This window comes from Gossypium hirsutum, chromosome D06 (assembly GCF_007990345.1).
Source record: "Gossypium hirsutum isolate 1008001.06 chromosome D06, Gossypium_hirsutum_v2.1, whole genome shotgun sequence".
In the NCBI taxonomy this organism is placed as follows: Eukaryota; Viridiplantae; Streptophyta; class Magnoliopsida; order Malvales; family Malvaceae; genus Gossypium; species Gossypium hirsutum.
In genome coordinates, this window is record NC_053442.1 from 53,151,577 (window position 1) to 53,164,237 (window position 12,661).

General features: G+C 34.2%; 1 protein-coding gene and 1 long non-coding RNA gene across 3 annotated transcripts; one reads left to right on the forward strand and one right to left on the reverse strand.

Moving 5' to 3' along the window:
- Nucleotides 1–7,111: 7,111 nt before the first annotated feature.
- LOC107901855 (pyrophosphate--fructose 6-phosphate 1-phosphotransferase subunit alpha) lies at nucleotides 7,112–9,231 on the reverse strand. 2 transcript variants are annotated; one of them, XM_016828014.2, is made up of 4 exons: nucleotides 9,073–9,231; nucleotides 8,923–8,988; nucleotides 8,080–8,240; nucleotides 7,112–7,549 (listed from the first exon to the last, which is right to left on the reverse strand). In XM_016828014.2, the coding sequence occupies exons 1-4, from the start codon at nucleotides 9,101–9,103 to the stop codon at nucleotides 7,427–7,429; spliced, it is 381 nt and encodes a 126-aa protein (XP_016683503.1). In that variant the 5' UTR covers nucleotides 9,104–9,231; the 3' UTR covers nucleotides 7,112–7,426. The 2 variants fall into 2 exon arrangements, with proteins under 2 accessions (XP_016683503.1, XP_016683504.1); XM_016828015.2 differs by lacking the exon at nucleotides 8,923–8,988 and having other exon boundaries at nucleotides 9,073–9,211.
- A 229-nt stretch (nucleotides 9,232–9,460) lies between these two features.
- On the forward strand, nucleotides 9,461–12,203 carry LOC107901854 (uncharacterized). The gene is made up of 2 exons (XR_005914606.1): nucleotides 9,461–10,014; nucleotides 11,539–12,203. It is a non-coding gene; the product is annotated as an uncharacterized lncRNA (long non-coding RNA).
- Nucleotides 12,204–12,661: the final 458 nt, after the last annotated feature.

Consider the following 12,661-nt stretch of genomic DNA (forward strand, 5'->3'; position numbering starts at 1 on the left):
GTATGTACTCACATGGTTCACTTCATTCTCGTTTTTCTTTGGGACTGACCTTCTTTTATCATCCTTATTCCCCTTCTTCCTTGGGGCTTTTGTAATACCTGGGTATTCCACCCTTGATTGCTTTATTTCTGCTGGGTTATCAAGAGCAACAGGAAAATTGTTCCTCAAATTGGATCTTGGGCCCGTCAAGCAACTCACTGGTGTTGCTATACCAGTTTGATATTGTTGAGATCTGATGGTAATGAGTGCCCCTTGTGGGCGCCCATCTGGCTGGACCTGGACACTTGTCGAAGTACAATCTAGGGAATAGGCAAGATCCTCATTATCAACACCACAGTGGACCACCGGGTCTTTCACTTCTTCTAAATCTCCAGCTAGCAATCGGTTAAACTGGCTCATCATAGTTCTCTGTAATTCTAGCATTTGATCTCTCATCTCCTGTTGAAATTTGGTCAGTTGCTCTTGCATCTGTATTTGCATTAGCTATAATTTCTCCAACCTTTCTTCCATTTCTCTAACCTTTGCTTGGATACCGTAAGGGTGTTTGGTTGGTGGGTTTTCCAGATTAGCTGAAATAAATTTACTCAATTAGACTCTTTCAATGGATTTATGCATGTGATGTCATGTAATGCAAATGCATGAAATGAATGCCTAAAGAGACGTTGATTTTGATTCAATTACATTTAGAAAACTTTACCGGAAAGAAAATTCCTTTACATAAAGCAGATGCATGTACGGCCTCTCCCTTATATTCCCAGAGACAACATCGATCTTTTTCTTCATCCGCATGTTTGAGATAATCTCGCCAATAGATGCCACTGCCACCTCCTTTTCTCGATCTTGGTCGTGATCCATCATCTGCCTATCTTCATAAGGCTCGTCAGCTTCTTTAAGGGAGTTGGAACGTCGAAGGCTCTTAGACAATAGCCCTGAATCCTCAGGCCACGAAGCAAGGTCACGAACTCTTCCATCGCCCTTCTTGTGTTTCTCAGAATATATTCAGGCAGCCATATTGTTTTCCACTTTATCAAGGAATCCGTATTCCATGATAAGCTTTCTAATTTAGTAATTGAATTTGAATCAATATCTCTTTCCTAAGATGCAAATGCAATGCAATCATAATCAAATCACAACAAGAGGGGTTAGTACAAAACAGAAGCAAGCAAGAAAAACAAAAGTACCTAGTCAGGTAACCACTAAGGATTTGGAGGGGCTCTACCTAGGATGGGTTCCTAAGGTCTTCTATATGCGGTTTGGCTCTAAATTCAAGGTACCCGAACCAACAGATTCCTCAATCTTCACCCATTATAGGCTCACACAGATCGAGTTCGGTTCAGGGGAATACATTTCCCTATGGCTGCACAGAGATGAAAATCTCACGAAGACATAGGTACGGATGTATCCCGAAAGTGATCTACTATCCTGCACGGAGGTAAAAACCTCACGAAGGAGTAGTTTCTCACTCCTACTTAAAAGGGTAAGACTAAACAGTCTTTATGCAATATGATGCCAAGATATAAAAACACAATTTACAATAATCATACAAACATATGCAAAGAGAGGATCGTAATTTTTAAAATCAATTTTCAATTTTTGACAATAAGACAAAAAAACAATCAATTTTATGGCTTGACTCTCTATGTCCCCAGTGGAGTCGCCAAGCTGTCGAAACCATTTTTAAATTTGAAAAAAAAAACAGGGATCGACTTTTAAAAATGAAAATAGGAGTCGCCACCGATCCTTTATTGAGGTGTGATCGGTACACCTTAAAGCGATTTTGGCCTACGAGATTTGAGAAAATAGGTTCGGGAGTCAGTTACGCACGAGGAAGAGTTAGCACCCTCGTAACGCCCAAAATTGGTACCGAATCGATTGTTTAATGTCTTAATGTCGAAATTTTGAAAAAAATTTAACATACGATCCTTTGAAAAGAAAATTTGAGTAAAATGAATTGGACGATGAGACTCACTTATTTCAAAGAAATAAATCGTCACACTCAGTAAGTTAGAATGCAACATTTTAAATCCTCAAAATTAAATTTATCTCTTGACTTTTAAAACCTATACATTTTGAGAAGAATTTCTGATTATTTGGGTCAAATGAAAAATCAAAACCCAGTAAGTTAGGGTTCAATTTCACAAAATTCCTAAATATCGAATATTGCCTTTATTTTTATTTGTTAGAAGAATTCTCGTCTCGAGAAAGTAATATGTCATATCCAATGAGTTAGGACACAACGTATCGAATTCTCGAGAATGAGGTTTTTGTTTGTGTGTTTCGGTTAAAGAATAATCTCGATTATTTGGATTTGACGAGGAAAATTGGAACCCAATACGTTAGGGCTCAATTCTTTCGAAGATTCCAAATGTCGAACTTTGCGTTATCTTAAAAATTTTCGAGTAAAATGATTTTAATATTTTGATGAATCATAATTTTTAAAACAGATGTACTGTGATTGAATGGTGACGTATAACGCAATAGGATAATTTGTAAGTTACAATACATACAAGTGAACGATGAATCATCAAATAATATGAACAAGCAATGTAAGAACAATAATCTTGTATCATATTGGCAATCGAAGGTAATGAATTAAAAGCTAATTTCCAAAAAAAAGGCCCTACATGAAATAATAATATCTGGATAACATTTAAAATAAACACTATATAGGAAGAAAATCAAAATAAGTGATGTGTGTAAAAAATTTATGTATTAAGAAAAATGAGATTAATAATAACATATAATAATATATGTAAAAGAGTTGATGTAAATAAAATATATTAAAATAGGTAAAATATAATAACATAGTTTTTAGAAGAAAATTATATGAAAATAAGACAAAAATGAAATCTCTAATTTATAACAAGAATAATTTAATATCAATCGTGTATATATATACAAAGTATGGTATCGTAAAAGAGTATTATTATATAAATCTTTCAAAATGTAGAAATATATTTAAATGAATTAAAAATATAATGTAAAGTTAAAATCGTTAAAGGTATACTATATATAGGGGCTAATGTATAAAAGAAACATGAAAAATATATTATATAAAAAAATGACATGTAATAGTAATATATAAAAATGATTAAAATAATAATACTCAGTAGGATAAAGCTATGCGCATGAAAATTAAAATAATGGTGCAAATAATAATAGAGCTAGTAAGTAAGCAAGTAAGTAAGTAAGTAAGTAAGTAAGTAAGTAATAATAATAATAATAATAATAATAATAATAATAATAAAAGGCTAATAATAAAAATATTAATAAACTAATATTAAAAAATCAATAGAAAACAAATAAAAAGGATTAAATTAAAATCAAAACAGAACCGGAAGGAGAAAACGAAAATAAATCAAAATGGAGGGGGAAATCGTGATGCGCGAATAATATGAGGACCGAATGGGAAATATTCCCTTCCCCCAAAACGCAGCGTCTTTAGCGTGGATTAAAATGAGATTGAAGTGCGCTTGAAAAGCGGAGGGACTAGGGTTGTAAATAACCCGTTAATCAAAACACGCGGATCCCCCATGGAGCGGGTTGGGTCGCGCACGGATCTGGGTCAATGCGGTGCCGTTTTGGAGCCACTGATCAGACTCCAAACGGCGTCATTTCGTACATCACGTAAGGGCAAAAAATAAAACCCTAAACTGGTAGCCACCGCTTCATTTTTCAAAACAAAAAGAAAAAAATAAAATAAAAGAAAAATAAAATAAAAAAAACAAGAACCCAAATGCTCTCCTCTCTGCGCCGCTTCAACACCGAAAGCCCCCCTCGCCTATTCGATCTTGGCCTGAACGGAGGAGGGATTCGGCGACGCACTTATCCAGGTAAGGTTTCTGAACCATCTTTCTCTTTTTTATTTATATATATATTCTTATATATATGATTAATAGCAGAACAGAGATGAAAGAAAAACAACCGGAAAAAGAACAGAACGGTAAAGAGAAGAAAACCTTATTTTCAAAATTTTTTGTATTGATTCCGTGTGTATTTTTTTTTCATTTCTCTTGTCTTCAATCTCCAAAAAAAATCCCCCGTTTACAGATTTCGTTGTCTCTTTTTATAGCCGAATAATAAAAAAATGCAAACAAAATAACAAAAATACAATTTTTCTTTGTCTCTGCTGTGTTTGTTTGTTTGCGCGTAGGTACGGTCGTACGGGGGCGCGGTGATGTGGAGGCTCGCATGAGGCTGGGTACGTGGCTAGCGGCGGCTGAGGCAGATAGTTTTTTTAGGGTTTTGTTTTGAAAATGTTTTAGGGCTAGGTATGTGGGTCAATGGTTTGGGCCTTATTGGGCTGATTGGTTATTGTAAATGGACTGCTATTGGACTGTTGTTAATTTTTTTGATTTGGTTTATATATTTGTGCTTCTGGGCCCGGGCAAATTGGGTCTATTACAAGGGGTATTACAATTAGATTCATTTGAAGGGAGTTATTGATTCATCTGGTTTCCAAGGCTCCATAAGATTTTTACATGCCACTTTCCATCTTTTCCATCTATCTTGTTTTGTTTCTTTGCTGCTATGTTTTGTTCTTGTTTAATTGTTTCTAATCTTTAATTTGGATTCGTTGTTCTTTTTTTTATCTTTTAGTACTTGATTTAATTACTGCCTTTTTTAATTCTTAGATCTGACTTGTATTTGATTGTGTTTCAGATTGTGTCAAAATACTTAAAATTACATCTAAAATTTAGAATAAATAAATAATGAAATACTAAGACCTAATAAATACAATATTTGAATCATATATAATAAAAATTAAGCTTGAAAATTGAATATGATTTAAACTCAAATTAAAACCCGAAACTCTTATTTTCGTAATAATCTTGTCTAGAAATTTTTCTTGCACAATCTTCACTAAAATAGTCATAACTTGAGTTCACGAAATCGGAATCGAGTGATCCAAAGTGCATTTCGAAGCTAAGGCATCTCAACCCAAAAATGCCTAGATCTCATACAAAAAGTTATCACAAGTAGACTAATTTTCTAAACTTAAAAATTGGTAGCTTCGGTGAATGGTATTTAATAAATTTCACTCCATTCGTACATGTATCAGTGATTGTCATAGGGAAGAGTAGAGGAGGTACCTAGTGGAGGCTGGGACTGGCTGTTTGCTATGTTGCTTGCCAAGCTTGAGAGGTGGTTGTTGAATGGCTTATAGAGTCTGATGTGTTTGTAGTTGGGTTGAAGGGAGTGATAGATTTTAATTTGTGACATTTTCAAGGGACTACAGTGGAAGAATGAATCATGGTTCATTCCGCACTCATTACACTAGTTGTTGATACGAGTATTCAACAATGAGAGAATAAAGAGGAGAATATGGTGGTGATTGGAGGGTCGGTTCACTTTTGACAAATGGAAAGTCGAAGATTGAAGGAGGAGGATAAGAGAAGGAATAAGGAATGAGATGGTTGGGGAATACTTAGGTTTGCTTAGTGAGGAAGAATGATCATTTGCTTTTATGCTCCAAGGTATATATAAAAGAGGTTTCCCTTGTTTGGTAGTGCCATGTCACTGACAATACGGACGGTAGGCCTGCTCATGTGGTTGGCTATGTGGCAGGTCGATTACATGTTAATTGTCGTTATGCATGGTACTATGTGGCCTTTCATTGACATTCGCCTTGCTGATGCTATACGAGGTTGTTACGCTTTAGTGATCCCTTAATGATCCCCCTTAAAAGGTCTATAGCTGGTGGGCTATAGGGGATGGCCTCTCAACTAGCTTAAGCGAGATTTGCAGATAGTTGGTTGCAAGCAACTCTAGATGGAGAGTACAAGACAAAGGACCACTTGCATGTCACACCTAGTGAAGGTCCTCATCTAGGTTCTTGCCAAGTAGTCCATCGTTTTGCCACATGTCATTGTTGTAGTAAGGATATAGCAATTAGGATGGTGTGGAAATATGAAAATACGCTTTGTGGAGTACAGGTCTAGCAATGTACTTTATATATAAGATTATGGTAAAAAGATAATATGCTTTGTGGTAAAGACAAGAACTAGCGATTAGTGAAGTATTGAAAAAAAAAGGGAAAGGATGACCCTAAAAAGGACGTATAAAAGGACATTTTAGCTACTCCATAGCTTTAAGGAGCAGTGGGGTAAAATGTTTTGAACTTGAAGATGAAGGGTGTCCCATGTGAATGTTGGTTCAATTATAGGATGCTACCAATAGAAGATGGTTGTACACTTGTAGGATATTCTTTAGATGAAAACTACCACATCCAAATCTCACTTTGCCGCATGTGCTTGGGGTTTGGTTCAAAGTCTTTTGGTCTTTCTTTGTGTTTAGTGCAGTCAGTTATTCAGGTGCATGTCCTAAAAGTTGCAAAAGTTATAAATCCTTCATCCAGAAAAACACTTGGCTCACCTTTCTAGGCGGGGTGGCCTGATAATATACCATATCATATGCCTCCAAAATTGGAGCAGAGGGACCCCTTTAGCTTTGGCATCTCTCCTCCATCTGAATTTTGGAGTAATGGCCCCTCTTTTCAATTTCCCTTTTTCTTCTTGGCAAAAGAACCTTTCCTCTATTACTCTCTCAGTGACTCTTAGATTCCATTAGACATTAGCTACATGGCTCATAAATCTGATTGCTATTACTCCCTATTGGTCCCACAGTGATAGACTAGTTTTTGGTAGAATAAAACATCTTAGGATTTGGTTGGAAAAATGAGCAATTTACTAGTTCAATCCATTCCAAGAATTAAAACTATGTTACTATCCTTTGTACCGTTATAAGGGAAGCTCCCCCATCTACACCCCACCAAGAGAAAATATGAGCTAATTGGCTGCTTGAGTTAATTTGACTTATTAAGGTCAGTGTTTATGATAATTTATTTCTTTTGAAATGGTTGATATAATTAAATGTAACTTAAAAAAATATGAAAATAATGTTGTAGACATGATTGTCACAATAACACATATTTATAATATTCATGTTTAAGATTTTGGAACATATAATGATTGTGTTATTTTTAATTTTGCCTAGTTGACAGAAAAATACAATATAAAACATTGATACACGAATTTTCAAATCTAAAGAATGCGTTGCTTCAAGGTTGACACAAGACAAGTTAGTATATTGTTTTCAGTAATCCAGATAATTGAACAATAATCATCAAACTATATTTCTGACGCTTGCAATACATAATGTCGTGTGCTGTCAACTTACAGGTATTGAGCATTCCCACGTTCTTGAATGAAGCTAACCATCTTTGAACAAATCTTTGCTTCTTAGATAAATTCTAACGTAAAAGCTGGTCCAGACAACTAGGTGACTACAACTGGTGGAACATAAAAGTTTAATACTGAGATACAGACATGAAATTTTGCAACGTGCATTTTCTTCTAAAGGAAATGCCAGTAGCAGATTCATCCTTGGTGTACAACAAGATCATGGTGTTCGAGTTAATTCTTGTTCACAGTGAGGAACGGTGTTTTGGATATGACATGAAAGCAAGTATGCCTAGTAGCGAGGACATGGAATTCAATGCCACCTTTAACACTTCTTCTGAACAACCTGGTTTAATCGTTATCTTCACCTGCAACATACCAAGCTCTAGGTTAACCTCAGGGTTAGACTTATTTAAAAGTTGTAGAAGGTTTTTAATTTACACAATTTGATTCACAAGAAACAAAACTAGATATGCCCCAATATTAAAAATATACGTACATAATGCCCATCCTGTGAAAACCAGAGCATTGAGTCAAATTTTGATATAAAATACGGACTGTGATAGATCCAAGAAATTAAGCCTTCTCAATGAACGGAAATGTACCGGTTGAGTTCAAAGAGCATGAATCAGCAAGGATGTGAACCCATTAACTCAAAACTTTATAGTAAACATATTTCCAAGCTGAAAATGTTCATATCTGAACTAAAGAAGGCAGTAATCTAATCAACGTGGATACTGCTACACTAATCTTCTTTCTGCCCGTCAATAAAAGGAATTCATGTTTGCTAGCCACAAAATTACCAACAATACACAATCCAAGAGCTAACAGAATTTCACATGCCAAAACTTTTAAAAGATGAAAAATAGAAGGGGTAAGTGGGTAAGTATATATATACCATTTGAAGGTAATCCTGAAATTCCTTTATCTTTCTAATGTGATCTTCATCCTCTCTGTGCGTATCCATAAGCTCCATACTGGAATCTGGTTCTTCCAACAATGTGGTTCCTGCTTCTCGATAGAGCTCATCCATTACATTGTTTATGTTATCTGATTCTTCTGTTTGCTCCCAAGATAGACAATTGTCATAGGCATCAGTATATTGGATTATCTTATGGATTGTGTCAAAAGACAGAGGGCTATTGCCACCAAATTTCATATGCTTGTTATTGACTAGGAATAAGAAGAAATGAAAAAGAAATGAATAAAAACTGAAGAAACAAGGAAAGAAGATTTTGAACGAGTTATGCAGGAGTAAGACCATACTCCATAGTCTCAAACAAAGGGCTCAGTGACAGGGATGTTTATGTCTATCTCAAGCAAATTTGACTTTGTTTTGCTTGAGAACCACAGAAAAACGTTTTTCATTGTAATATGAAGGACAACAAAAATCGGTTTTTTTAAAGCTTAGCAAATTGTGTAGCTGAAGGATTTATTACACAACAAAGGAATCTCTCTGTTATTGTGTAGCCTAAGGATTATGTACCAGAGATGGCTATTCAAATCTCCCATATCACAAAAAGTTCCTCCAACCACGCTAAAACTCTCCTTAGCATCTAGAATATCAATAGTGTGCAAAGCAATATACAATTTAACTAGTAAAATTTTACAAGTCACCATGAAATCCTCAGATTCTAGCGTAAAATGATTTTATTTAATCATACTCAAGATAGACTAACTTGGTATCAGAAAACAAATCATTCAAATACCTTGAATACAAAAAATAATAATAATAAAGTACCATGATTTATAATCCAGCCAGATAAAGTAGGAAAATGCATTGGGGTTCTTTCTTCTTTGCGGCATTCTGCCAATGGGAGTAAGTTTTCAGATAAATATTACCAGTTAAAATTGAAAAAAATTTAAGCCAAATGAAAATGTAACAGCTTACTAGAAGAACCAAGCGTATCAAGCGAATCCATTCTCGTCTAAAAAAGAAAAAAGATTGTTTGAATTGGACAATCCTACCTGCCCTTCAGCTCCATAGCAGTTTACTTACTTTTCATATTTTTGTCAGCCTATCTCCATGAAACATGCGCAAGTTACAAGTTTACCCCCTGATTTAAAATGATTTAACATGGGCTAGGCCCAAGAAAATTGCAATTCGAGATTCGAGATTTTATTGGTCTTCCTTTGAAAGCCCTCTTTCTTTTCCTTTTTCCCCTTATCCATTTTAACCGAGAGATAGTTTGATCAAATCTATATTGACATAAAAAGTAAAATTTTGAGTCATTAAATATTGAATGCAGTGCTAAGACACATTGTATTTTCAATAAAAGAACGGAGTTCGAATCTTAAAAATAATATTATTGAGAAAGACAATCCTGAATCCCAAACATAAAAGTACCAAAGAGAGAGTAAATTTTGAAGCTTTAAAAAATTTAGAATTCAAGAAAACATGAGTTGAATAAGATTTAAACTTAAAACACCCAAACTTTTAACTTAGAGTCTGTTTGATTGACGGAAATAATTTTTTGGAAAATTATTTCTAACTTTTTCGATGTTTGTTTGGCGGAAAATATTTTTCATTTAGAAAATCAACGGGTAAAATTACTTACAATTTAGGAAAAATGTCATCTCCTTTCAATTTTCCTAAGACGTTTTACTGGCTTTCCTCTCTATCGATTTTTCCAGTCCTTCCTTCTTCATTCCTTCATTTCTGTTAGAAAACTTCATTCTTATCTTTTTCCAGTAATCCCCCACTCTCCTCCTTCATTCCTTTATTCCTCTCTGTCGATTATCACCATGGTTTTCTGTGGGTTCGAACTCGTATTGGAACCTGGACGAATGGATATCGCAGCTGCTGCAGTGCAAGCCTTTATCGGAGCAGTAGGTAACGGATCTGTTTCAAATTTCCTCATTTGCGATTTGATCCATTTTTTGTTTAGTATTTTCTCTGTATGTGGTCAGATCCATTTTTTGCCACCGATCCATTTTTGTTTAGGAAGAAAATTTCTTCATTTTGACATGTGTTGTCCTGGTTTTGTTATTTTATAGTAATAAATTACAAGACATGGACTAAAATTCATTTTCCTCTTACACCATTTTCGAATGCCTAGTATCCTTCTGTCTGAATTTCCCTTTTCAAATGTAGGTGTTTTTGTGGTTTTTCTTTACCCCACACATATAGATACGAGATTATGATCCTTCAAATCCTTCAAATTGTAAGGAAAAACGAAACAATGATAAGATCTTTATTGAATTATGTTTTTGTTCCACTTGCTTTCACTGATATTGATTCGTTTGTTTGTTCGTTTGTTTGAAAATGTGTTGCCTGTTTTCACTGATAATGATCCATTTTGTTCGTTCATTTTCTCGTATGCTAACCATATTCAATTGACTAAAGAATTGGTTTTTGAGACTAGAAATTAATAGCCTCAAAATGTTCTTAGAGGGTAGAAATTAATAGCCTGAATAATAGAACGCTCTCTGTTAAAGAGCGAGGTGCTATAATTTGAGTTTTACTGAGATTTCTTTGCATATTTCCATCAACTTCATGTAAAAACGAAAGGTTTCATCAATTTAATCTAAAACTACTCCCCTACCATCTATATTTCAACAGATATATATTGACATACTAATTAGTTTATTTAGCATAGAAGATTTGCAAGGAAGTTGATATTTATTGACATACTAATTAATAACACACTAAAAAAGAGAGTCAAGAAGCTTGATCAACAGGAGAAGGGAAGGGAAGAAAGAAACATAGTGACAGTGCTGTAGTCTCAAGTAACACGACTACCTTCTTTTCCTCATAAACAAATTGCTGGCATATCTAAGAAGTTCTCCACTGCATCTCGAATTGAATCCGACTGTTCTTAGAGTCGATCAGATGATACCTTTCATTGATTCTTCTGTTATTCACAACATCAGGTAGGCTTATAGTAACATAACCCAAAGATTCCTGGTCATACATGTAAACAAGTATTATTATTCGAGTACACAAAACATGTATTTATATTTCAAACAGACAATGAGAAAATAAGCCTGTTATGCACCTTGGGATGCAGTAGCCCTATCCTGGAAGATGTACTGAACGCTTCGATGTGAATTTTATCATTCGTGGGTGGTTCATCCACCATAAACTGAAATTCTTCTTCCCATCTCGGATCTCTGCTTTTCTTTACATGCTGTGTTGTCGAAATTCAAGCAGGCACAAATAAGATTCATAGTCAATAATGCATACTGAAAATTGCTAGTTTTAAATATCAACTACCAATGTTTGGTTACAATTTGAACATATATGCCCTGGCATGATACATCAAATATTTCCAAAGATTTTAAATGGTTGCATCAACTGTTGCAGCTAATGTTCTTGCTGACACGGTTCTAATTTCTTTCTATGCTTGACCTCCAGCTATACAGTTCTTGCTGTCCTAGCCTTTACCTCAGCATTCTTACTCCTGTTAGTGGCCTTGGTTGATATTTTCATAAGAGGTTAGTGTTGAGCGTCTTTAAAATGTCTTATTTCTTGATTCTGGTCTGCTAATGGCATGGCATTTGTGGTTGTTATATGTTTGTGGTGTGCTTGATATATGATTTGGTATAATATGCATTTGTGGTTATTATAAATTATTTGCAAAATGGAAGTGATGAACTGTTATATTTGGTTGATGGTAGGTAAATACATATGTGCCTATGTCATGAATTTTGGTAATTTTGGCATGATTTAGCATCCGAATGTGGACTGATTGTCAAGTGAGCAATGTATGATTAATGTATGAATTGGCATATGTGCCTTTCTCTGTTAGTATTTGATGCTAGAGAAAAGGGGTGATGAATGTTCATTACGTATATCTAGCATGTTTGTCTACAAAGGAAGGTCCTTAAGCAATATCGATGCCTCTGTTTCATCAGAATGAGCTCTTTCGCTTGTGTTTCATCAGAATGTTCATTCGATATCTGGAATTTGAGTTTGCCATCCCCACATGGATTTTGCCAACTTCCTTTGTTCAATCTGTTTCAGTTTTTTGAGAATATTCTTAATTAAACATTTGAATGATAAAGTTTGGTTTCAGTTAATCAGATGTTTTACGCACATTAAAAAGGTCTTGGATTGTTCTTTTCGTTGATATTGTTATAAACATTTGAACGCTTTTTTCATGCTGAAAATGGAGCAAACAAACTTATGCTGGACATTTGAGATTATGGCAATTATAGCAGTGCACTTAAACATGATTTATTTTTTTATAAAAATTAATCAATTTTTAATTTAAAAAATTTTAAAAAATAGAAATAAAGAAATTTATAACATTGTTCCATTTTTTTTGTTTAAATTTCGAAATAAAAAAAGAAAACACACTTGATAGAAATTTATAATTTAATTTTTTATATTTTAAAAAAGAGGCATCACCATTTTTAATAATGTTTTTGCAATAAAAAATAATACTTACTGTTAATGTATATTTTTATAAATAATATGGATAATATTATTAATTTCTAGTACGCATTGTGGTTTCGAAGCAATTTATAATTATTCA